Source organism: Bombyx mandarina, chromosome 13 (assembly GCF_030267445.1).
Source record: "Bombyx mandarina strain Sakado chromosome 13, ASM3026744v2".
Lineage (NCBI taxonomy): Eukaryota > Metazoa > Arthropoda > Insecta > Lepidoptera > Bombycidae > Bombyx > Bombyx mandarina.
The window spans coordinates 10746024-10769495 of record NC_143220.1 but is presented as its reverse complement, the minus strand read 5'-3'; the positions used below and the strand labels follow the sequence as shown (position 1 = coordinate 10769495).

The 23472-nt window shown below is 41.9% G+C and overlaps 1 protein-coding gene across 12 annotated transcripts in view; it reads right to left on the bottom strand.

Annotated features, from left to right (window-relative positions):
- The window catches only part of LOC114241833 (SH3 and multiple ankyrin repeat domains prosap), a 245035-nt gene that overhangs the window by 7770 nt on the left and 213793 nt on the right, over positions 1-23472 (bottom strand). For 5 of the 12 annotated variants that reach the window (XM_089732490.1, XM_089732493.1, XM_089732489.1 and 2 more), the window contains 18 exons: positions 22235-22360; positions 21293-21473; positions 19465-19784; positions 17855-18049; positions 17313-17379; positions 16284-16544; positions 15006-15200; positions 13169-13293; positions 12467-12567; positions 11243-11447; positions 8450-8558; positions 7839-7946; positions 6363-6455; positions 5191-5286; positions 4515-4632; positions 3493-3622; positions 2349-2460; positions 1793-1956 (listed from right to left, as the gene is read on the bottom strand). In XM_089732490.1, the coding sequence (XP_089588616.1) occupies positions 1793-1956; positions 2349-2460; positions 3493-3622; positions 4515-4632; positions 5191-5286; positions 6363-6455; positions 7839-7946; positions 8450-8558; positions 11243-11447; positions 12467-12567; positions 13169-13293; positions 15006-15200; positions 16284-16544; positions 17313-17379; positions 17855-18049; positions 19465-19784; positions 21293-21473; positions 22235-22360 (2706 nt within the window). The remainder of the gene's footprint in view (positions 1-1792; positions 1957-2348; positions 2461-3492; positions 3623-4514; positions 4633-5190; positions 5287-6362; positions 6456-7838; positions 7947-8449; positions 8559-11242; positions 11448-12466; positions 12568-13168; positions 13294-15005; positions 15201-16283; positions 16545-17312; positions 17380-17854; positions 18050-19464; positions 19785-21292; positions 21474-22234; positions 22361-23472) is intronic. The other 7 variants (XM_089732496.1, XM_089732494.1, XM_089732495.1 and 4 more) reach the window with 4 other exon arrangements.

Genomic DNA, 23472 nt, shown 5'->3' with positions numbered 1-23472 from the left:
ACATGATTGAATGAATACATGAGTGATTGACTAACAGGGAGAAGAAAATTATTTTTAGTTTATTATTTAAGTCGTCGTGGCCTAAAAGATAAGACGTCCGGTGCATTCGTATCTAGCGATGCACCGGGGTTCGAATCCCGCAGGCGGGTACCAATTTTTCTGATGAAATACGTACTTAACAAAATATGTTCACGATCTACTTCCACGGTGAAGGAATAATATCGTGTAATAAACTCGCATAATTATAATTTGCGTAATTACTGGTGGTAGGACTTCTTGTGAGTCCGTACGGGTGGGTACCACAACCCCGCCTATTTCTGCCGCGAAGCAGAAATGCGTTTCGGCTTCAAGGGTTTTTTTTTTATTGCCCTTGTAGGCAGACGTGCATACGGTCCACCTGATGTTGAGTGTTTTCCGTCGCCCATGGACTTCAGCAATGAGGCAGAGCCAAGCCGCTGCCTACCGTTTAATACTCTCCACAAGCCTCGTTTGAAGCAGGACATGTCATAGCGCTCGGAAAACACCGTGGAGGGGAGCTCATTCCATAGCCGGATGGTACGTGGCAAAAAAGATCTCTGGAAACGCACTGCAGATGACCGTAGTGGCTCCAGATAGTATGGATGAACTCTACTCCGGTGGCGGGCGGTGCGATGGTAAAAACGAGATGCCGGTATCATCTCGAACAATTCCTCAGAGCACTCCCCATGGAACATACGGTACAAAATACAGAGGGAACCGAAGTCCCTCCGCAGACCCAGAGGTTCCAAACGATACGTGAGGATGGGATTATCAACAATCCAAATGGCCCTCCTCTATATAGGTGGGGCAGCGTTGTGACCATACTGATACCTTAGAACTTATATCTCAAGGTGGGTGGCGCATTTACATTGTAGATGTCAATGGGCTCCAGTAACCACTTAATACCAGGTGAGCTGTGAACTCGTACACCCATCTAAGCAATAAAATAAAAATAAAATTATGTACAACTTTTGAGACTGCGAAGTTGTCGTGAGTACTTGGCAATATTAGCTATTGCAAGTTCTTACGTCAACTGTTATGAAAAAAATGTTTTTGATTATTATGTTAATATTCGTTTTTGTTTATTTCAATAAGATTTGATAAGTATTTTGTTGGTTTATTTTAATTTAAGAAATAATTAATTCACATATAAAACCGACTTACAGTAGCAAGAAGTCATTAACTTTTAGTTTTAGTTTATAAATAATATATAATGTTATATGATTACCGACTCTCACTTGTTTTAATTAATATACATATTAAGCAATCCAAAACATTCAGTTTTTCTCACTGTAGTTATGTATGAAGGATAATATGGGCTAATCAACATAATCACTAACTAATTCCAACTAAAATGCCGTTTTCCCAAAATAATGAATATGTCACTTAATGACTTCTTGCAATAAGCCGACGATATGTCGTATTTATTTGTTGTACTTTATTTTCTCACAATAAAAGGTAAATTTTATAAACTTTTTCAGATTTGAATTTCATATTTATGTCGATGAAAATTAAAAGTAAACTGCAAAGCCTCGTTTTGATAGCTTACTGATAATCAAATTTGTTAAGTTTCAATAGAAACAAAAAAAAAAAACGTGATTAATTTTTTTAAATATTTGTCAGATTTATCATGTGACTTGTTGTGATATTTATTTGTCATGTGACATGTGATTTGTTATACAACATATCTGCAGTAACGAGAACTAAGCTGAAGTTACTTGCGCAATATTGTTAGCTAATAATCGACCAAATAATAAATGAGTGGAATAGGTACGTTGTGCGCGGGCGGCAGCGCGCGGTAGGCGAGCGGCGCCAGGGCGGCGGGCGCGGCGTACAGCTTGGCGTCCTCCGCCGGCCGGAACGTGGACGCGGGGGGCGCGGGGACCGACCCGGGGGGGGGCGGCGGGGGGTGCGCCGGGGGGGGCACGCGACCACAACCTGACGCAACACAATCATCATCGTAATCTACTGAAAATAGAACACATTTAAAGACATTCTTACTGGACCTCCTGTGAGTCCGCACGGGTAGGTACTACCACCCCGCCTATTTCTGCCGTGAGGCAGTAATGCGTTTCGGTTTGAAGGGTGGGGCAGCCGTTGCAACTATACTGAGACTTTAGAACTTAAATCTCAAGTTGGGTGGCGCATTTACGTTGTAGATATCTATGGGCTCCAGTAACCACTTAACAACAGGGCTGTGAGGTCGTCCACCTATCTAAGAAATAAAAAAGGCAAATTAAAAAAAACTTAGTAATATGAATATCAAGTACTTCAAATAGTATATAATTAAGATTGACATGACATGAAGTTATTAGCAATGGCCATATTACCGTGCACGTCGTCGGTGGAGCGCGTGCGGGGCGGGTGCGGCGCCAGCTCGGCGGCCAGGTCCGGCGTCGAGTGGAACTCGCGCCGCAGCGTGCCGGGGCACTTGCTCCACAACTGTGTAACACAGTTCAATGTTTTACATAATTTTATTGATTGCGACCCGTGAGTTCGCGTTCATTGCAATTTAACAGATTTTGCGATCTGCAACGCGCACACACTGCATCTTAACACATTTTCTTCTTATCTATACTAATATATAAATCTACAGTGGTTTTTACGGATGTTCCGTTAAAACTACGGAATCATGCATCCGATTGACTTGAAACTTGGTATCCATATAGAAAATACATGTACTTAATGGGTAGGCTAATATTTATATGAGTGTTGGACTCCCTACACCAGTTGCGGGGGCGTTAATGGTGAAAATATTTGTGGGGGTGAAAAACAATAATGTTAATTTTAAATGCCCAGCGAAGCGGACGGGTACAGCTAGTTTGTATATAAGCGCGTGCCACCGCAGTAGCAGGTGAGCCCACTGAGTTTCTCGCCGGATCTTCTCAGTGCTCAAACCGGAAGTGTTGCTAACACAGGCCCTAGCAAGAGCGGTGTTTCGATGAATCTACCAGCGGATCAGAATCTCGATCCATTGAGAAGATCCAAGGAATTCAGTGAGTTCAAAGTTTCACGTTGTCATCAGCTGAGTAGTTAAGACGAATAAAAAAGTAAGAAACAAGAAAACCAAATGTCATTTAAGCTTTTATCATCAATATGGATTAGTATGCATATATTATGATTTGTAAGAACCCGTATTAAGAAAGTCTGCCAGTTGATTGGTGAATAGATCCAAAGCACTGCACACGGACCGATATAGGACGGGCAGAAGAACAATAGGAAAATGGCGGGAAACCCGTTTTTATATTTCTATTTTTTTTAAATGTCGTTAATAATTTAAATGTCATTATCAAAATCAGCCAAATACAAAATTCTAAGTTCGAGTTGATTTATCACTGAAAGTTTTTTTTTTATTATATTTATTTCATGTCGATTTAGTCAAATATCACATTTGCTCTATGAAATATACACACAACCATAGATATTTTGAAATATTTTCATAGACAAGTCAACGTGTTGCACGGCCGCACTAACCTTGGCCCGAGACCTCTTCATTTCGGCGACGGAAGCGTACACCTTACCGGGTCCTTTGGCCGGCGAATAGGGCGGTGAGTTCGCTCCTCCTTGGAAGGCGGAACGTATCATCATCGCATTGTTTCCACCCCTGGAACATGTAGTATACCACGGTCACTTTACAGAAAACTGGTTAAACATACGAAGAGGTTTTCTTTTTTTAAGGATAAAACAGATAATCAATAATATTCATAGACATTCAGAGCTGGTTAAAAGGAAGGCCTGCTGCTAAAATGGTACTGCATTGAGGTGAGTGTTGCGATCCTGTATTATTTCTCAGGAGAAATCACTTATTGCTATAGAGATATATAGATACTTGTTGTTTTTTTTTCAGTCTGGCAATTGAATTAGTGGAAAAATCAAATAGCCTTTCAACTCTTAATATGAATAGGTTTACGGTGGGCAGCGGCTTGGTGCGGCCCCTGGCATTAGCTGAAGTCCATGGGCGACGGTAACCAATCACCATCAGGTGGATCGTATGCTCGTCTGCCTACAACGGGATTAAAAAATAAATAAATAAAAGGACAGGCGCCAAGGAGTATCCATGTGATAAAAGAGCAACCGGTTGGCGGCGTATCGCGTTCTGACCCAGCAGACTGGTTCTGGTCCAGGCTGGTCTGGACACCAGCGGCACCGTCTGGGCGGCCTGACGGGCTGCCGTACCAAGACGGCCGATGTTTGAGATCCTTCGATTCGCCACGAAGATTATGTCGGCTGGGCGTCCTTGGGGTGAGCTGCACCGTTTGGTTGTAGTTTTGACCGCGGAAACCCCCTTAACTCACCTCGGAGGGGATCGGACGCTTGGACGAAGAGTGCAGGGGAGTTGTTTAGTGGGTAGGGCCCTGAAAACATCCTTGGGTCCGCGGTCTTGCAGTCGCGGACCAGTCCCACATACCCAGCGCGCCTCCTAGGTGCGGGGGACCTCGTAGGAGGTTCGGGCCCCGGCAAGAAAAAAAGAAAAGAAAAAAGAGTGCGGTACTCACGGAGCGTCGGCGACGGCCTGTCGCTGGAACAGCTCCTCAAGCTCGGCGGCCGTGATGCGCGACGACGCGGGCCGCTGCCGGACCGACGCCGTGCGCGGCGCCGCCCCCGCCCCGCCTGCTGCACACCGCGGGACGCGCCTTTAGCATCTAGTGTATAGTCTGTGCCCGGACTGACGCGCGCACTCCGTCATTGGGACGCCGGTTTTTGAACTACCTACTGTATACTGTACGCCAGTGTACGCACGCTTGACTTGGGGAGTAAGCTGGTGAGTACGTTACGAAAAGTGTGATCGGGCGAGGCGAACGGAAGTTGAGAGGGAGATATAAATTAATGAAGATCGAAAGAGAGAGTGTTAAGTTGTAAATTACTGTAAAGGCAAGGGGAGAGGTACGAGCACACATTTTCCTTCTCTCTTCCTCTCAAATCTATTTAAATTCATTTCTTATGCAAAAATATTAATTTATCAATAAAAACCCTTTAAATTTAGCTAAATAAGTTTTACTTCAGTCGTTTAGTCTAAAGCAAAGTTTTATTTAGGCGTATCGAATACTTTGAACTTTCTGTGGTCGCTGACGACTGACGTATCAGTTGGTTATCTCCTGAATATCGCGCTAACTGATTGACGGTGAGATTGTTTAATCGGGGGTGTGTCGGCGACGGTGTGACGTCACTGACCGCTGGCGGCGCCGGGCTGCTGTACAGACTCTGCCGACGAGGACTTCCCGGCAGCGCTCAGCGGCTCGCAGCTCTCCTCTTTCTCGCCGCCGTTCTCTGCAACACGAGGCGGGACGGTAACTCGCGGCCTGCATACTGTCCGCCGATACGGATGTGAACACGTTCAGTGTGCTAAGTGCGAGTTTTTTAACGTTCTCGATAGCGTAACAGTTATCTCGTAGTTGTCTGGAATGGGATCGTTTGCCTACGTTTGCCGCTAGGGGCGCTTTTCCAACTGCATACAAAATTGAGGTAACTTTTACGCTATCGAGAACGTTATAAAACTCGCACTAAGCACACATATCAGTATTACGTGTTTTGTTAAATATAAGTAATTGTGTATTTATTTTGGAATCGCAAGTTCTATCAACTTGACTCTATAAAGCCGCATAGTGCTTAAAATAACAAGGAAATTGGGGATCATCAATTTATTTATTATTACGCTACATAACTTTACTTTCGTGAGAGATTGTATATAGATTCCTCTCTCGTATGCACGTTAGTTTGGGGCGTTCACTGTGAATCGATATAATCAATTTCTAGTCTCATCTTTAAATAATCGATTTTTTTTGTAACGTTTGTATGAATAAATGAACATTTTAAGTATCTTGACCCGTTGAAGCGAGTGGACGGCTGTGTGTGGTGTAAGCAGGAACATCTCAAGATGCAACCCACTGAGTTTCTGGCCGAATCTTCTCTGTGGGTCGCGTTCCGATCCGGTAGTAAACATTCTTGCTGGAGTTAGAGGTTAGAGCCCGTGAGCTCAGCTACTCTTTTCTTTTTATTGCTTAGATGGGTGGACGAGCTCACAGCCGACCTGATATTAAGTGGTTACTGGAGCCCATAGACATCTACAACGTAAATGCACCACCCACCTTGGGATATAAAGTTCTAAAGTCTCAAGTATAGTTACAACGGCTGCCCCACCCTTCAAACCGAAACGCATTACTGCTTTACGGCAGAAATAGGCAGGGTGGCGGTACCTACCCGCGCGGACTCACAAGAGGTCCTACCACCAGTTACTCGCTGGGTTACGCTGACATAACCGCCTATTTTAGCAGAATAAGTAGGAAAAACAAAAGTGAGGGGAGTGTTTGTTACTAGAGTAAGTATGAAGTAAGTGTAGTGATTACCGAGTCCGGCGACCATGGACTTGGCTCGCGCGCGGCCCACGCTGAGCGTGGTGCGGGGGTCGCGGCGCGGGGGCGCGGGCGCGGGGCTGCGGCCTGCGACACAACGCTGCTCGTTTTAATCGACATACACAACTCCGCACTGGTCGAGTCAGTTTAAGTTGTTTTTTTTGAAGTGAAACTTCTAATGCGACTTCTAACGAGGTTGCGTTAAGCGTTTAACGCTAGCATGGAATAGAAAGAGACAGAGCGAGAGTGAATGCGTGTCACTCGAACGCATGCGCGGTGTATACCTGTTACAGGTCAGCGCGAGCGTTAGTAACGAGTAGCGGCCAATATTTTAATGAAGTATTTAAAAAGATATTTACATTTATTTTTCTATCTATAATTCAAAATATATATAATATCAATGTTGAAAATGTCGCGCATCTCTTATACAGAGCATTCCCTATTACAAGAGCAATCTGATTTAAGGATGAAAAATGAAGAAAACGACAATACTACACAACGAAAAAGAAGTTTCACTTCATTCATGTGCACCAAGTTGCACGTACACCGTTTTTTTCCCTTTAATAAATAAGTAATAAAGTTATGGATAGATTTGCCTACTTATGTTAAACGATAATTAATTAACCAAGAAGAATAACGATAGCTTGTAATATACAAACAATAGAATTTCTGTTTAGAAAACAAATATTTACCACAGGTTTTGATTGATTGTGAAACTTCTGCCTGTCGTCAATAGTATACCTATGGTGTTTTGCAAAGGGTATCAAGCGAAAAATTGTAGACAGACACTGTCCTATTAAAATAACCGATTCCACTGAAAAATGATGTTCTCAAGCATCTAAGCAATAATCAAAAAATTGTCAGATGTGTGAAGGATATCCTATTCAACAATGGCTAGTTAACAATATTTGTTATTTTGTTTTCAATAGCCAAAGCTATGTACATTAATACGGGTTTGCTGAGTGCACATACAATTTAGATTGCAATCCAGATTAGATCTAGGTACTACTTGTACGATTTAGCTAATATTGTCTTTTCGCATTAAAAGTGTACAATTTCCTAAAATATTCGAAATTGAGTTAATATGCGAAATAATTTGGTATCACCAGTATTTTTCTCATAAATACTGTCAAAAGAGCGTAGTTTAGTTTTAGTTCTTTTTTTGTTTATCTATATTTTGACTACCATTAAAAAAATCTTACTGTAAAAGACAGAGATAATGTACCTGGTAAAAAAAAAATTATAATAAAAAAAAAATTATGATGCAAAGATGATTAATATTTAAAATATCAATCACATGTTAAACCTTTAAAATACTTTCCTGTAAAATTAGTAAGTTTCTAGATTATACAGTTTTAATGCGAGATGACGATATGTACTGTAATGATGATTGTAATCTGTGCATCAATAAATAAAAAAAGAAGCTAATATATTTCCTATTTAATTTCGGTATATTTTAATAGTACGAACCTCCGGCTGCTTTCCTAGGTAAGGTGGCGGCGTACGGCCTCCCACTATTGGGCAGCTGGCTCTGGGACTTGCCGGCCGGCGCCGCGCTCGCGCTGCTCTCGTTGCTACCTGAAATGTTTCATTTAAGTTCTCGCTTTATTGTCACATTATTAAAACTGGACCGTTTAATTGTGACTACTTAATTATATTTTAGAAATTCACATTTGATAATACAAAGATTGGACATAGACTAAGATAGAGATTTGACAGGTGATTGGAAATGAAACAAAAGAATTTTTTATTTATTGCGTGGGTGGACGAGCTCACAGCCCACCTGGTGTTAAGTGGTTACTGGAGCCCATAGACATTTACAACGTAAATGCGCTACCCACCTTGAAACATAAGTTCTAAGGGCTCAAGTATAGTTACAACGGCTGCCCCACCCTTTAAACCGAAACGCATTACTGCTTCACGGCAGAAACAGGCGGGGTGGTGGTACCTACCCGCGCGGACTCACAAGACGTCCTACCACCAGTAAATAGAACGAGGGCGGTCGTGACTGGCGGCAGGAGGCAGGACCAGACGACATGGAACGAATCGACCGTTCAACTACTAACAGCACAGAGCCCCACCTTGCGAGGAGCTGAGCGAGACGACGGTCATGGACACGAGCGCGCCGGAGTTGCGGATGAGCTCCACCACGTGCTCGTGCGACGCGGCCGACACGTCCTCGCCGTTGATCTGGAACATGAGATCAAAATAAATCTATATACATATATAAAAACTAGCGACCCGCCCTCGCTTCGCTTCGGAAACTGTAATTTATTATTGACTAGCCGACCCGGCAAACTTCGTAGTGCCTTAATCGATAAATAAAAGACCTAAACTTTTGGATAAAATAAACTTAAAACAAACAAAAGGAATCCGTCCGACAGGGAACAGCCACATCAAAATAAATACAAAATTATTATTTTTATTTAATTCCGAGAATTTTCATATTTATCTACCTTTTAAACCTTCTCTGGACTTTCACAAATCATTCAAGACTAAAATTAGCCAAATCGGTCCAGTCGTTCTCGAGTTTTAGCGAGACTAACGAACAGCAATTCATTTTTATATATAGAGATTCCTCCACTATTTAATGGATGTTATTATACATATAAACGTTCCTCTTCAATCACTCTTTAAAAAAAGCGATTTAAGCATACATAGGGACAGAGAAAGCGACTTTGTTTTATACTATGTAGTGATGAATTGCTGTTCGTTAGTCTCGCTAAAACTCGAGAACGGCTGGACCGATTTGGCTAATTTTGGTCTTGAATTATTTGTGGAAGTCCAGAGAAGGTTTAAAAGGTAGATAAATATGAAAATGCTCGGAATTAAAAAAAAAACAAATTTTGTTTTTCCTTTGATGTATCGCCCGTCGGACGAATTCCTTTTGTTTGTTTTTTCAGTTTATTTTATACAAAAGTTTAGGTCTTTTAGTTATCGATTAAGGCACTACAAAGTCTGCCGGGTCGGCTAGTGCAAAATAAAAATAGACTTTTTGGCTGGAATGCCAGAATAGAGGTTATTAAGCTTAATTGTTTTATTTTGTTAATTTACTGTAATAACGGTTTAACGTTTAGAATCAGTGCACGAGCATCGAAAAAGGAAACAAGGTCTCCGGACGTGGCTTTACGGCTTTGGAGGAATCTAGAAAGTTCATTGAAGTCTCAGTAAAAAACCACCATTTTACTGAACCTTTATCTCGAACTCATCTCTTTTCATTTAATTTCGTTTCAAATAAGTTGACTTAATCTCATTTCGCTTCATATGATTTGTTATATAACAATATTTTTATAAACTTTAAATTCAATACTCGCAACAATGGTATTGCAAGAAGTCGATTGCTATATATATTTAAAATAGAAACTCAATAACTTCGAATGTAACATAAAACCTAAAGCTTCATACTAGGGGGATTTAAAGGTTGGACAAGAATTGATGGGACAAACTTAGAATAAGTGGCATAAAGTCGTTTCTGTTTTGTTTTCTACTTTACCAAAACAACGAAGTAGTCTTTAAGCTTTACTCATAAATGTCAGTACAGAGATGATTGGCGATAGAATCGAGGAGAGATCCACTTAGTACAGACATACACATGTATAATAGATTTGTAAGTTCAATGTGAAACTGAGAGTACCTATTATATAGCAAAAGACAAATTTAATTTAAATTAAAAATCATCTACTGTTCACATTTACGTAACAAATTCTAAGAGATCAGTTGGAATAAAACCGTGTACATACATATATAGTTCCAAGTATATTATTCAAGAACAGAGAATCAATTGCAGTAACTCGAGTCGGATAACCATTTCAGTAAAATTCGATTAGAAAGTCGTCCGGTCTCCCTTTTTGATTGCAGAGGATGCTCTGCCGAAATTAAAATGGAGTACTGAAAATAAAGGACGCATCAATGGTACTGCACTTAGAAATACGAGAGACGAGACATCACGAGTATGTAATAAGTTCAATAGTTTTAGTGACAAAAACAACAATTAAAACCTTTTTGAAACTTAAAAGGACAGCCATCGTGTTAACTCGACGCGTTCTCCCGACGACACATTACCACGTACTGGAAGTTGTTTGTTTATTAATTGCGTTTGTTTATTAATTTCACACTTTATTTTGTAAACATGCGCAATTTTCTTCTGTTCGTAATCACGTTTATGAAATGAGAAATTCTAACTAATTACAAGAGGGACAATACTTCAAAGAGAGACGAGAGTCTGCCTATCGAAAGGTGGAAAGTGTATGTTTGGGAGACGAACGATCTTGATTTACAAGTAGAGTTGTTCGGACGAGTCCGTTGCTGAGAGCAGAGGGTCCCGCCCCCTACTTGAATCACGATTGAAGTTTTGAGGGTACTCTCTTATTTATGTTTCTACGGACTACGCTTTACTTTTTTCGTACGTATGCTGATAGTTTTGAGAGGCTATTTCAGCTTCTCCTTGACGTGTAGGTGAGCTTGAGGGGGCTCAACTCGAGAGTGTTGCTAACACTGGCCCTAGCAAGAGCAGAATCTTCGCCCACTGAGTTTCTCGCCGAATCTTCTCAGTGAGTCGCGTTTCCGATCCGGTGGTAGATTCTGCGGAGCACTGCTCTTGCTAGGGCCAGTGTTAGCAACACTCCGGTTTGAGCCTCATGAGCCTCTCAAGGTTACCAGCATAGGTAGGAAAAAAGAAAAAAAAAGTCACATCTACCACCGGATCGGAAACGCGACCCTCTGAAAAGATCCGGCGAGAAACTCAGTGGGCTGTGTCTATGGGTTCATTTACTCGCCGAGCCCTTCGTCCCAAGCGACGGGTTCGGCGAGGACGCGTTCTATAAGCTAAGATCTGCGCTGTAGTGGACACAATGGAAGTGGATGAGACGAGTTACCGCTACTAGGAAGTCCCCCTTGGCGAGGCCGGCGCGGTCGGCGACCCCGCCCGCGTCCACGTCGTCCAGGTACTGCAGCGCCGGGCAGCGCTCCGACGGGCGCAGCTCCATGAGCGGGGACGACGCCTTGGCGCCGCGCAGCACGAAGCCGAACCCGCGCCGCGCCCGGTGCAGCACCACCGTGCGGCACTCCATGCCGCCGTACCTGACCACACGACCACCTCTTGTGACTCGCCGCGGGTAGGTACCACCATCCCGCCTATTGCTGCCGTTGAGCAGTAATGCATGGGGCAGCCGTTGTAACTATACTGAGACCTTAGAACTCATCTCTCAAGGTGGGTGGCGCATTTACGTTGTAGATGTCTATGGGCTCCGGTAACCACTTAGCACCAGGTGGGCTGAGAGCTCGTCCACCCATATAGGCAATAAAAAAAATAAAAAAAATAAAGAAAGAAAGATTTTTTTTTTCAATTAATTAATAACACGATGGTATTTAAATATCTTAGAAATACATAGCCATCCATCATCCACCCCTATATGCAATTAAAAAAAAAGTTTTAATTGAACTTCAATTAAGTTTACCTCATTCAAATATCTGAATAAGTGTTTTTGTTGTGATATTTTTTCCAAATTTTAACACCAGGTGGGCTATGAGCTCGTTTAATCATCAAAGCAATAAATAAAAAGGTATTCACTATATCTTTCCCGGACATACGTTAACGAAGAATGCGTTGCAACGTGCGCTTCATCAGTACTGATAGCAGGAGGAAAGCGGTGCAAGTAGATACAGCAACCTCAAAGGCCATCGCACACCACGAGACACGAGGTCTAAGTAACGATGACAGTTACCCCCCTCCAAACCGAAACAGCAGCAATAGGTGTTGAGCACAAAGTTACACAGTTAGCAGATTGAAGTAAAAATATATATAGGTATATATGTACTGTGCTATATATTCTTTGACAATAGAATCTCAATAATGTTCAAACTTATAATTTTAATTATAGTCGAATTTCGACTACTGGGGGACCACTGGTTAGTTTTATTACACGAATACGGTCAATGTTACAGGTCGCGCCGCGGTCACCGTAATATTGGTATAAAAATGCAGACATAAATATTTATTAATCTTATTTTGTATTACTATTTATATCGCCCATGGTCATCAGCAACATGGACATGGCCAAGCCGCTGCCAATTTACTTGAAGTCAAATTATGTGCTTACGATTTCTTTATCCTGGGCGCAGTTGCACTATACGTTTTGCTAAGCGCCATCTCCCTTCTGCCAGTCACTCGCGAATGGTGGATAGGACCTGATGCTAGCACCTGGAAACGTTGGATATATTAAAACAGTATTAGTAAGTTTATTTCTTCAATTAATCGATAAGATAAGGATAAGGCGCCCGGTGCAGGCAAGTACCAAATTTAATACGATTTTTTCTAATGAAATACGTACGTATCAAATGTTCACGATTGACTTCCACGGTGAAGGAATAACATCGTGTTATAAAAATCAAACCGGCAAAATTATAATTTGAGTAATTACTGATGGGGGGACGTCTTATGAGTTCGCACGGGTAGGTACCACGACCCACGTATTTCTGCCTTGAAGCAGTAATGCGTTTCGCTTTGAAGGGCGGGGCAGCCGTTGTAATTATACTGAGACTTTAGAATTCATATTTCAAGCTGGGTGGGGCCATTGTCTACGGGCTCCGGTAATCACTTAACAACAACAGGTGGGCTGTGAGTTCGTCCACATACTTAAGCCTTAAAAAAATCGAGACTGTTAATTTTTTCGGTAGGCAGCGGCTTGGCTCTGCCCATGGCATTGCTGAAGTCCATGGGCGACGGTAACCACTCACCATCAGGTGGGCCGTGTGCTAGTCTGCCTACAAGGGTAATAGAAAAAGTATATCCAGGTACGTACTTGATGTAAATGTACGTTGTTCTGTCGGAGCCTCACTTCTTGCACGCAGTGCGCAGGGAACAGGCCGGCGGCACCCGAACCTCTGACGCAGCCCTCCAGCAGTCCGTCGTCGGAGGCCGCCGTCACTGCAACACCAGGGGCTGGTGGATACGCGAGGTCGCCGTGTGACCACCGACTTAGTCACGTGCAGAGTTAATGATGGAACGTATCGGACATCACGTTTGTTAGCACGTTGCGAATGTTAGCGGAATTAAATGAACGGAATTATTGCTGCAATACGGTGCTCTTTAACTGAAAACCTCGGTAAAACTCTCAACCTATTTATGTATTTAATAGGAAACGCTTTTTGGGTGTAATGTAATTGAATTAAGGCAATTATTATTAAGTACAACAACTGCTTTTGTTTTGGGCAACGGAAAACGCGACGCATGTTTCGGGAATGTTAAAATTTGTGAAGGTAGGAAGAAAATTGGACATCCTAGGTGTTGGCTTTCCGAACGCTAACCGGAAAAGTAATTAGGGGCGCCGCACACGAGTCATTTCTCGATCCTGCGGACAGAATCCCATTCTGCAGTCGACGTCGCCCAAAACACGTCATTTCGGATCCTCCCGATTCATTAACGGTGCTTTTAGGTACACCAAGCACCGGTCATCGTTCTCGTCGAACCCGTCGCTTGCGACGAAGGGCTCGACGAGCGAATTGACCCATAGACACAGCCCACTGAGTTTCTAGCCGGATCTTCCGATCTGGCGGTAGATTCTGCGAAGCACGGCTCTTGCTAGGGTTCGTCTTAGCAACGTCGTCAGGTTTGAACCCCGTGAGCTCACCTATTAGCTCGGCGAATCTAGAATAACCCCTCGTTACTAGAATAGGTCGGGAAAAAAAACGGGCCACATGCGACAGCCACGAGAAGCTAGAAACCGCTACAAAGGTAATTGAAGCGCGCGCCAGCCACTTTTGGCCGGTGGTCGACACTTGCGGTCGGTGGCTGCTACTTTTTGTAACCCATGCGCGCAGTATCGTGATGGACTCTGATAATTCTATATCCATATTTATTTCACCCTACATGCGTGCGTTGCCTTCGGTTTTTTTTAATTTTTATTGCTTAGATGTGTGGACGAGCTCACAGCCCACCTGGTGTTAAGTGGTTACTGGAGCCCATAGACATCTACAGCGTAAATGCGCCACACACCTTGAGATATAAGTTCTAAGATCTCAGTATAGTTACAACGGCTGCCCCATCCTTCAAACCGAAACGCATTATTGCTTCACGGCAGAAATAGGCGGGGCGGTGGTACCTACCCGTGCGGACTCACAAGAGGTCCTACCACCAGTAATTACGCAAATTATAATTTTGCGGGTTTTGATTTTTATTACACGATGTTATTCCTTCACCGTGGAAGTCAATCGTGAACATTTTGTTAAGTACGTATTTCATTAGAAAAATTGGTACCCGCCTGCGGGATTCGAACACCGGTGCATCGCTAGATACGAATGCACCGGACGTCTTATCCTTTAGGCCACGACGACGACTTTATTGAATGAACAGATTAACTGAGGTGAGGGAGAGAGGGGTGGGGAATCGCGCGAATGGCGTGTGACGGGGTTGTGTATCTGCGCTTAGTGACCGGTGCGCAACAAGAAGCGAGCAACGACGATTTGTAGCGTGTGGCGACCACCGGCGCCAAAGTGTGCGGCGAGCCAATATAGGTTGTGGCCGGTGGCCCATGTGCGGCGACCCTTAGAGTTGTGACACAAATAAAAACAGTAACGGTTGAAGAGTCAGTGCCCTCGACGATACTAAGACACTCCTGTGGAATCTCGGCATCCGGTTACCTTCGACGATGTCGCCCTGGTTGAGCCTGAGATGGCCAGGGGCGGCGCCCTCGTAGGGCTGCAGGCACACGGCGGTGCTGGAGGGCTGCAGCGAGCACGTGGTGGTGTCGGAGTTGCTGGTGCCCACCCCGCTCGAGTCCGATATGATGTCGCTAGCGTCGCCGGCGCTCTTATCTGTCAACATTAGCGTCGGCCCTGACGGATGAGTTCAGCCGCGGGTCTGCTCGATTGTATCTCAGTATTTTATCAGACTCCTCAAATCAATTGAATTACTTTTGTTTTAATTAGAAGATGCGTCTGTAGTTTATTTTATGTTTATTTAAAACTTTTTATACTCAGACAAGCAAATAAGCGAATGTTGTTCGCTGTTGTATTCGCCAGTATGTACCTTTCCTTTCTCTCGTCGTAGTAAATAAAAAAATACAAATTTAAAAAACGAAACGCAGATAAAAAATACCATAGTTTTAGAGAATGTTTTATATCGAAATGTTGCCAAATTATTTGGAATAATTTTAGAAGGAAAACGTAGCTAACACCCTGCCGAGGACTTTGAAATTTAACTTAAGCCTAGTCTAATAGTAAGTTCTAAAGGAGAGGGGAAAATCCATACGTTCATGTTAAAGGAAGCAAATAAGCGAATTGTGTTAAAGGTAATATCGAACAAAACGCTATCGGTGAGGTTTACGCGAAGCCAAATGTGTGCTTGGTGCGAGTTTTTTAACTTTCTCGATAACGTAAAAGTTAACTCTAATTTGTATGCAGTTGTAACAGCGCCCCTAGCGGCAAACGATGGCAAACGTTCCAGCTCCATAAAAGTTTGAGTAACTTTTACGCTATCGAGAACGTTAAAAAACTCGCACTAAGCACACAATGTCAGTTCTTCTGACTATCAAAGCAATTTACTATTCGAGCACCCATACCGCTTTGTTTGATCGGACTTGAACAACTATTCACATAAATGCGAACATACACATGCAGAGTGATTGTTGATGAGCACGGCGAGGTCTGTGCATGGTGATGGTTGTTCACGTGGACTTATTGGGACGCTTTCGGTGCTTTTGTGTTCGAGGTTGGGAAATAATGACGTTTGATTATGACGTCACTGATGATAACTACGACTCGCGGGTGAGTGACGGTCGCGGTAAATGTTTGTTCTGTAAACGCTGGAATAAATTTAGATCTACAAACGTTCTGAATATGGCTGTTTGTGAAATCACGTAATATGATAATTATCGTTATTTCCCAAATCGACATACGGTACTGCTGGGGATGGTGTACCTGTGAGTATGCTGGCGTCGTCTTCGTGGCTCGGGTGGCTGGCGTCGCTGATGCTTGAGGATGCAGACGAGAAGGGTCGCTCGAGGCTGCAGGGCGAGGGCGCGGCGGGGACGCGCGTGCTCGACGCCAGCGAGGAGCGGTCCCCGGCCGAGCGCATGCACCACCACGCGCCCCCCAGCGAGCCCCCCGCCGAGCCCCCCAGCGAGCCCCCCGCCGCCGACCGTCTCCGAGGGTTGTACCGGGGCGGACCCCGGAACGGAACTGCAATTTTACCGTTGACGAACCGAAACAACTAATAACGTGCCACAAATCAAATAACTCAACTTTTTAACTAAAACCGTGCCGTAATTAACTCATAATCTAAAAAAAATAAATAAATTTCTAAAATAAATAATCTGACCATAAATATAAATATTTATTGATTAATTAAACGAGTAGCTGGTTAGTGTTGTCGTGTGTTCAATAAACATATTGTAATATTAGACAAGTAATAATCATAATATCTTCTATCGTATCTTCATTTGAAAAATACAACCATCACCATAATGATAATAAGCCGTAAGATAAATAAATGGATGATATCATGCAGTATAATATAATTAACATATTTATTTGCACTTTATATTTAAAACGTATTGTGTCAGTCATTCATAGAACCTAGAAGTTTTCGTGTTTATAATTAAAAAAGGATTCTTAAATGAAGAATGATTGATGTATTATAATAAAATGAAATTGTAGGAATCATGATAAATTTGTCTTATTTATTTGTTATTAGTATAAATGTACAATTACAAATAAAAATACACGACCTTAATATTTAAATCTGATTAATATATTGATAATCGAATTGAGCTTAAATGGTCTCAGGATATTTTCGACAACCCTCTGCAATATAGAACTTATAAACAATTTTAAGTTTCTCGTCATTTAAGAATCCTACAGTAAAGTGCATAAATATAATAATAGAATTTAAATGATATAAAGCGTCGCAGCCATGCATTAAATCATCGCACTCATAACAAGACTCACCGATTTCATCAGATTTATAGTTTTTAATCACTTCGGCCAAGTCCAAATTACCAGCTATGACAGCCACCTAAGAAAACAATATTTTTTTTTTTTATTTGTGACAAATTAACAATCTTTATTGTGTACTATTAATTCAAATGGGTTTATTTTCAACATGACTTTTACGCATATTTATTAATTAAAGTTGAGTTCGGAAATGATGGAGGTCATTTTCTTATTCATATTAAGTGCAAGGGAACTTTTACCGTAACGAAGAAGTGGCCGTGCTGATGTATGGGAAACCTAAATTAAGACAACAATGTATGTACAACATACAATAAAATAGCAGCTGTCGCGCGAAATGTTTCGGTAGGCAGCGGCTTGTCTCTGGCATTGCTGAAGTCCATGGGCGACGGTAACCACTCACCATCAGGTAGGCCGTATACTCATCTGCCTACAAGGGCTATAAACAAAAAATGCATTTCCTTCACAGCGGAAAATGACAAAAGATTCAAGGCTTGTTTTGTTCCAAAACACACCTCAAAAGCATCGCGTAGACTTACCTGGTAAGGCGTCTGATTGGCAAAGTTGAGCGCTTCCTTGTCGCATCCGCGGAAGAGGAGTTGTCTGGCGCAAGAGTCCTGCGCGTTGACCGCGCACACGTGCAGCGGAGTGTTCCCGGACGCGTTGCGGGCGTTCATATCGGCACCGTAGAACAACAGATGGTCCACGTGTTGAACCAGGCCGTTGCGACAAGCCTGTGTAGACAACAATAATCGGGAGTGTTGCTAAAACTGGCCCTAGCAAGAGCAGTGCTTCGCAGAATCTACCACCGGATCGGAAACGTGACCCACTGAGAAGATCCGGCGAGAAACTCAGTGGGCTGTGTCTATGGGGGGCAACTTTTTTTTTTTTTTTTTTTATTTGCTTTGATGTGTGGACGAGCTCACGGCCCACCTGATGTTAAGTGGTCACCGCAGCCCATAGACATCTATGACGTAAATGCGCCATCCACCTTGAGATAAGGGCCTTCTAAGGTCTCAAGTATAGTTACGTAAGTACGTATTTCATCAGAAAAATTGGTACCGACCTGCGGGATTTGAACACCGGTGCATCGCAAGATACGAATGCACCGGATGTCTTATCCTTTAGGCCACGAAGACGACCTTTAAGTAGAGAAGAGGAAACTAAGGGATGTATTGGAGAATGGACACAGAGTGGGAGAGAGCAACCCAACATTTGGTAGTAGCAGGACGAAGGTTCGTCCGGGTATTACCAGTATCCGGTCTATTACGACTCGGAAGCAGTAATACATTCGGGGTTTGTAGTGTGGGACAGCTGTTGTGCAATACAAATCAAAACTTCGAGTTAATGTTTTAATGTGGGTGGCGGCATTTACATTGTGTTGTCTATAAATACCTCGTTAGTAGATTGTTAATGAGTTACTCACTAAATACTCAGATGATATATCAAATCAAGTATATCGAGATGTGAAAGTCTTATCTTATACCTTTAAACGAGCAATTCTTGTATATATAATATATACAATCTGAATCTCGGAAACGGCTCCAACGATTTCATAAAATTTTGTATTCAGGGGATTTCGAGGGCGATAAATCGATCTAGCTAGAATTTATTTTCAGCAAATGTTGTTTTTTTCGTTTTTTCAATAATCAACTTTGTCGATAATCCCCGACATCTATTGGCGAATAATAATGCTATTTTTCATAATTGTTTTAGACTCAATAACACTTAAGCTATTTTAGCAGATGGCGTTGTTAAGCCACCCGAAGCCACTTAAAAATGCCTAAGCGATCTTGGAATATTTCATTAATATGTAATTCATATTTAAATATAATTTCTAAAAAATACAATTTATCAAAAAAAAAACCGAGCAAAGCCCGGTCGTCGTCTTGTTTGATTTAAGCGACATTTCGCTTAATACGCGGCATTTATCGTTGTAATTAATTAGGTGCGTTTTATTTGGTATTCGCATCAACATTTCCATATTTTTAACTGACTTTCAATTACTCCATTCAAATAGTTAAAGAAGTTTTTTGTTACGATATTTTTTTTCTAAACTTTAAATAGTTCTCCTGTAAAATTGCAAAAAAGTTGCTTAAATCAAATCACCATTCATCCCGCGATATTGCCATATGAATAATTATGTTACCTGATGAACTTCTTGCCACCCCTGTAGATCGGTGGCGCCGATTGTCGCATGGTCGTGCAGCAACGTCTCGCACAGCAGCGGGTCCGTTTTGTTCGTCACCGATAGATATAAAGGAGTCAATCCCTTTCCGTCTTTGTAGTTTGGCGACGCGCCCAGCTCCAGAAGAGTCTTCACTGCCTCTAGGGAGTTCTTCTCGACGGCTCTGTGCATAGCGGTGCTGCCGTCTTTCGTTCGATAGTCGAGTAACGCACCGCCGTTGACGAGGGCTATAAGAATCTTCGCGGGCGACTTTAGGCCGGCGGCTATTGTTAATGGTGTTTCTAGAAATAGAAACGGAAAACATAGATAATAGAATATAAGTTTTCTGATAGAATAAAAAAAAGTACTTCAAAACAAGTTGATAATAAACGGAAATTAATAAAGTATTCTCTGTGGAGTTTTAAGACCGCTAAGTGTAATATATATTTTTTTATTGCCCTGGTAGGCAGATGAGCGTACGGCCCACTTATTTATTAGTGAGTGGTTACCGTCGCCCATGGACTTCAGCAATGCCAGGGGGCAGAGCCAAGCCACTGCCTACCAAATACAACCTAGGATTTCATTAACAAGAAGTACCTATAATTATTGTGTTCATCTAGCATTGTCAATATGGTATTATTAATTGACAGTGTCAGTACAGTATATAGACCATACAGCAGTTGTCAATCGTCCGGTTACGTAATATACGTTTTACGTAATTACACAATACAAGTAAGTATAGTTGAAACAAATGTGCTCAAATATATACGACAAGATTAATGCGAAATATATTAGGCGTTCGACGGAAACGTATAAATTTCATACGTCTCAAGGATCGGTCGACATTTACCGGAGATTATTCACGGCCGAATTGATACGGCTCTTAAAATACGGTTTTAAATACACGGAACAATGGAAGATAAGAATCCGCATGCAAATGAATTTACTGTATTACGTATAGGTAGTACAATGTAAGAGAATTTACGAAGTGTTTTTGTCGGTTATTTGCATGGCTTTGGATGTAATAAGACTATCATTGTTTCATGACTGTGTTACTATACTATGCTTGCATCAGCGGTTACAAAATGGGAACTGTTGAAATTTCATATTATTATTTTTTATTGCTAAGATGAGTGGACGAGCTCACAGCCCTCCTGGTGTTAAGTGGTTACTGAAGCCCATAGACATCTACAACGTAAATGCGCCACCCACCTTGAGATATAAGTTCTAAGGTCTCAAGTATAGTTACAACGGCTGTCCCGTCCTTCAAACCGAAACGCATTACTGCTTCGCGGTAGAAATAGGCAGGGCAGTGGTACCTACCCGCACGGACTCTCAAGAGGTCCTACCACCAGTAATCTCAAGAGGTCCTACTACCAGTAATAATTAATTATTTTTGATTTGACTAAAATCGTTATCAGTATCTCGTTTGTTTTCTGCCTATCTTTCTTTTTTATTTTTGTTTTTTTTTATTGCTTAGATAGGTGGATGAGCTCACGGCAGACCTGGTGTTAAGTGGTTCCGGACCCATAGACATTTACAACGTAAATGCCGCCACCCACCTTGAGACATGAGTTGTAAGGTCTCACTTTTGACAGTACAGCGGCTGCCCCACCCTTCAAACCGAAACGCAGTACTGCTTCACGGCAGAAATAGGCAGAGTGGTGGTACCTATCCGTGCAGATTCGCAAGGCGTCCTACTACCAGTGTCTACCCATCTATTGGCGTATTCGATCCATTTGTAATAAAAAAATCTACTGGCACGAATAACATTTCAGTTCTATTAAAATGTACATCCCTATGTTCTTACCTCCCGTCTCTTGGCAGTGGAAATTGGGGTCGAGTCCTTTGGCGCAAGCTTTAGTGATTTTATCGATCTGTCCGTGCGTGACGTGTTCCAAGAACCTTCGTAGATTTGCGCGCGAGTGCAGAGCCTTCAGTGTCTTCTCGTCTAGTTTCAACATCTTGTAAACGCGCCGTTTGTATTTCAGCTGAAATAAATATTATTTTCATTGAGAAACCTTAAGTTTATATTTCATTGGAAGCGGTTACCGTATCCATTATAACCTGTTTTTTTTTTCTCTTTTATATATGCTTATAGCCTTGAGAGGATATATCAGCGTTGCCCTACCGTGTAGGGGAGCATTCGGGGCTCAAACCGGAGTGATGCCAACACTGGCCCTAGCAAAAGCAGTGCTTCGCAGAATCTACTACCGGGTCGGAAACGCGACCCACTGAGAAGATCCTGCGAAAAACTCAGTGGGCTGTGTTAATACAACCTGAATATTCTCGTTCATAACACAGTTTTAAGAGCGAGTTTCTTTAGAATCGACTGTCCTAGTCTATAATATGTTCTTTTTCTGGAGCACAACAGCGAGGATGTTCATATTCATATCTAAACGACCTAATAGACTCTCTACAGCTAGTTAAGTTATTTCATTCATTTAAGCATTCGGCTTAGAGTGTACTTTCCCTTGCCTACAGCCTTTACTTACTTTGACTTAACATATTAACTCAATAAATTCTTGGATAAAACCCAAGTCTAATGTAAATTGGATAGTAAACTTGATAGTGTATTGGGGCCATAATATGTATTAAGCAAATTGCAACACAGTTTATGATATTATAACATATAATACATGATGTTACTTTTTGATGTACTAAAGAACCTTAGATGTTGCTACAAGGAAATTATATAATGATGTACGATTTTGAAACTGCTTCTGCTTAAATGTTAAGATAAGTAACTTACCTCAAGGTATCCTACAGGCCCATTGAAAGGATAGTCGCCGAGCCGCCGTTCCTCGTCGAGAAATTTACCCGCCTTCCCGTTGACAGGAGGGCAGAAAAGACCATAGTTGAAACTCTCTTTCAACTCCTGGAAAAACAAACCGAGAGAATCTATTAGTATTGATTTATCTCTTACTGTTTTTTATTTTATTTATTGCTTAGGTGGGTGGACGAGCTCTCGACCCACCTGGTCTTAAGCGGTTACCGGAGCCCATAGACATCTACAGCGTAAATGCCGCCGCCTACCTTGAGATAAAAGTTCTAAGGTCTCAGTATAGTTACAACGGTTTGAGCCACCCTTCTAACCGAAACGCATTGCTGCTTCACAGCAGAAACAGGCAGAGTGATGGTATCTATCCGTGCGGACTCACAAGAGGTCCTACCACCAGTAATTACGTAAATTATAATTTTGCGGGTTTGATTTTTACTACACAATGTTATTCCTTCACCGTGGAAGTTAATCGTGAACTTTTAAGTACGTATGTCATTAGAAAAATTGGTACCCGCCTGGGGGATTCGAACACCGGGGCATCGCTACATACGAATGATTCAAATGTCATGTCTTGCTTCAAATGTAACCGGTTTAAGGAGAGTGCTCAGGGGTAGGCAGCACCTTGAATATGCCCCTGGGCCTATGCCGAATTGCCTAAAAAGGCAATAAAAAATGTAAGATCATTATCAACTAGTCACTATATTTTATATTATATATGTTCGGTCACTCTGAAAAATCTGATATTAATGCGATGATGATTAGTGTTTAATCCTTGGATGAAGAGGTAAACAAGATAATTGTACCGCTTGTAAGTCTTTCAAGTTTACGTAACTCACATTTTTGAACACACATATTTTTTATTAAAAATAAATTTTATGTTAGCGTTACCAAAATTAGGAGCCTGATCATAGAGTACCAATATTGCAAAAAAAGGTATTAAAATTAAATGATGTTTACCATAAAATAGTAGGATTTATGCTTCATAAATATGTCAATAATTCACATTCGTTGCAGAGTATAGGACGCTGTAATAAGATATTAAATAAAAATACCGATTTACATACAATAGTAGGTACATTGGTGCCTTGAAATACGGGATATTGTCTACAACGTAGCGACCGTAAAATACTAAAACGAATAGATGATAGAAGAATAGATGTTTTCGATCAGTTAAATATAAATTATCTTTGTTAATTAACTGTCTTATG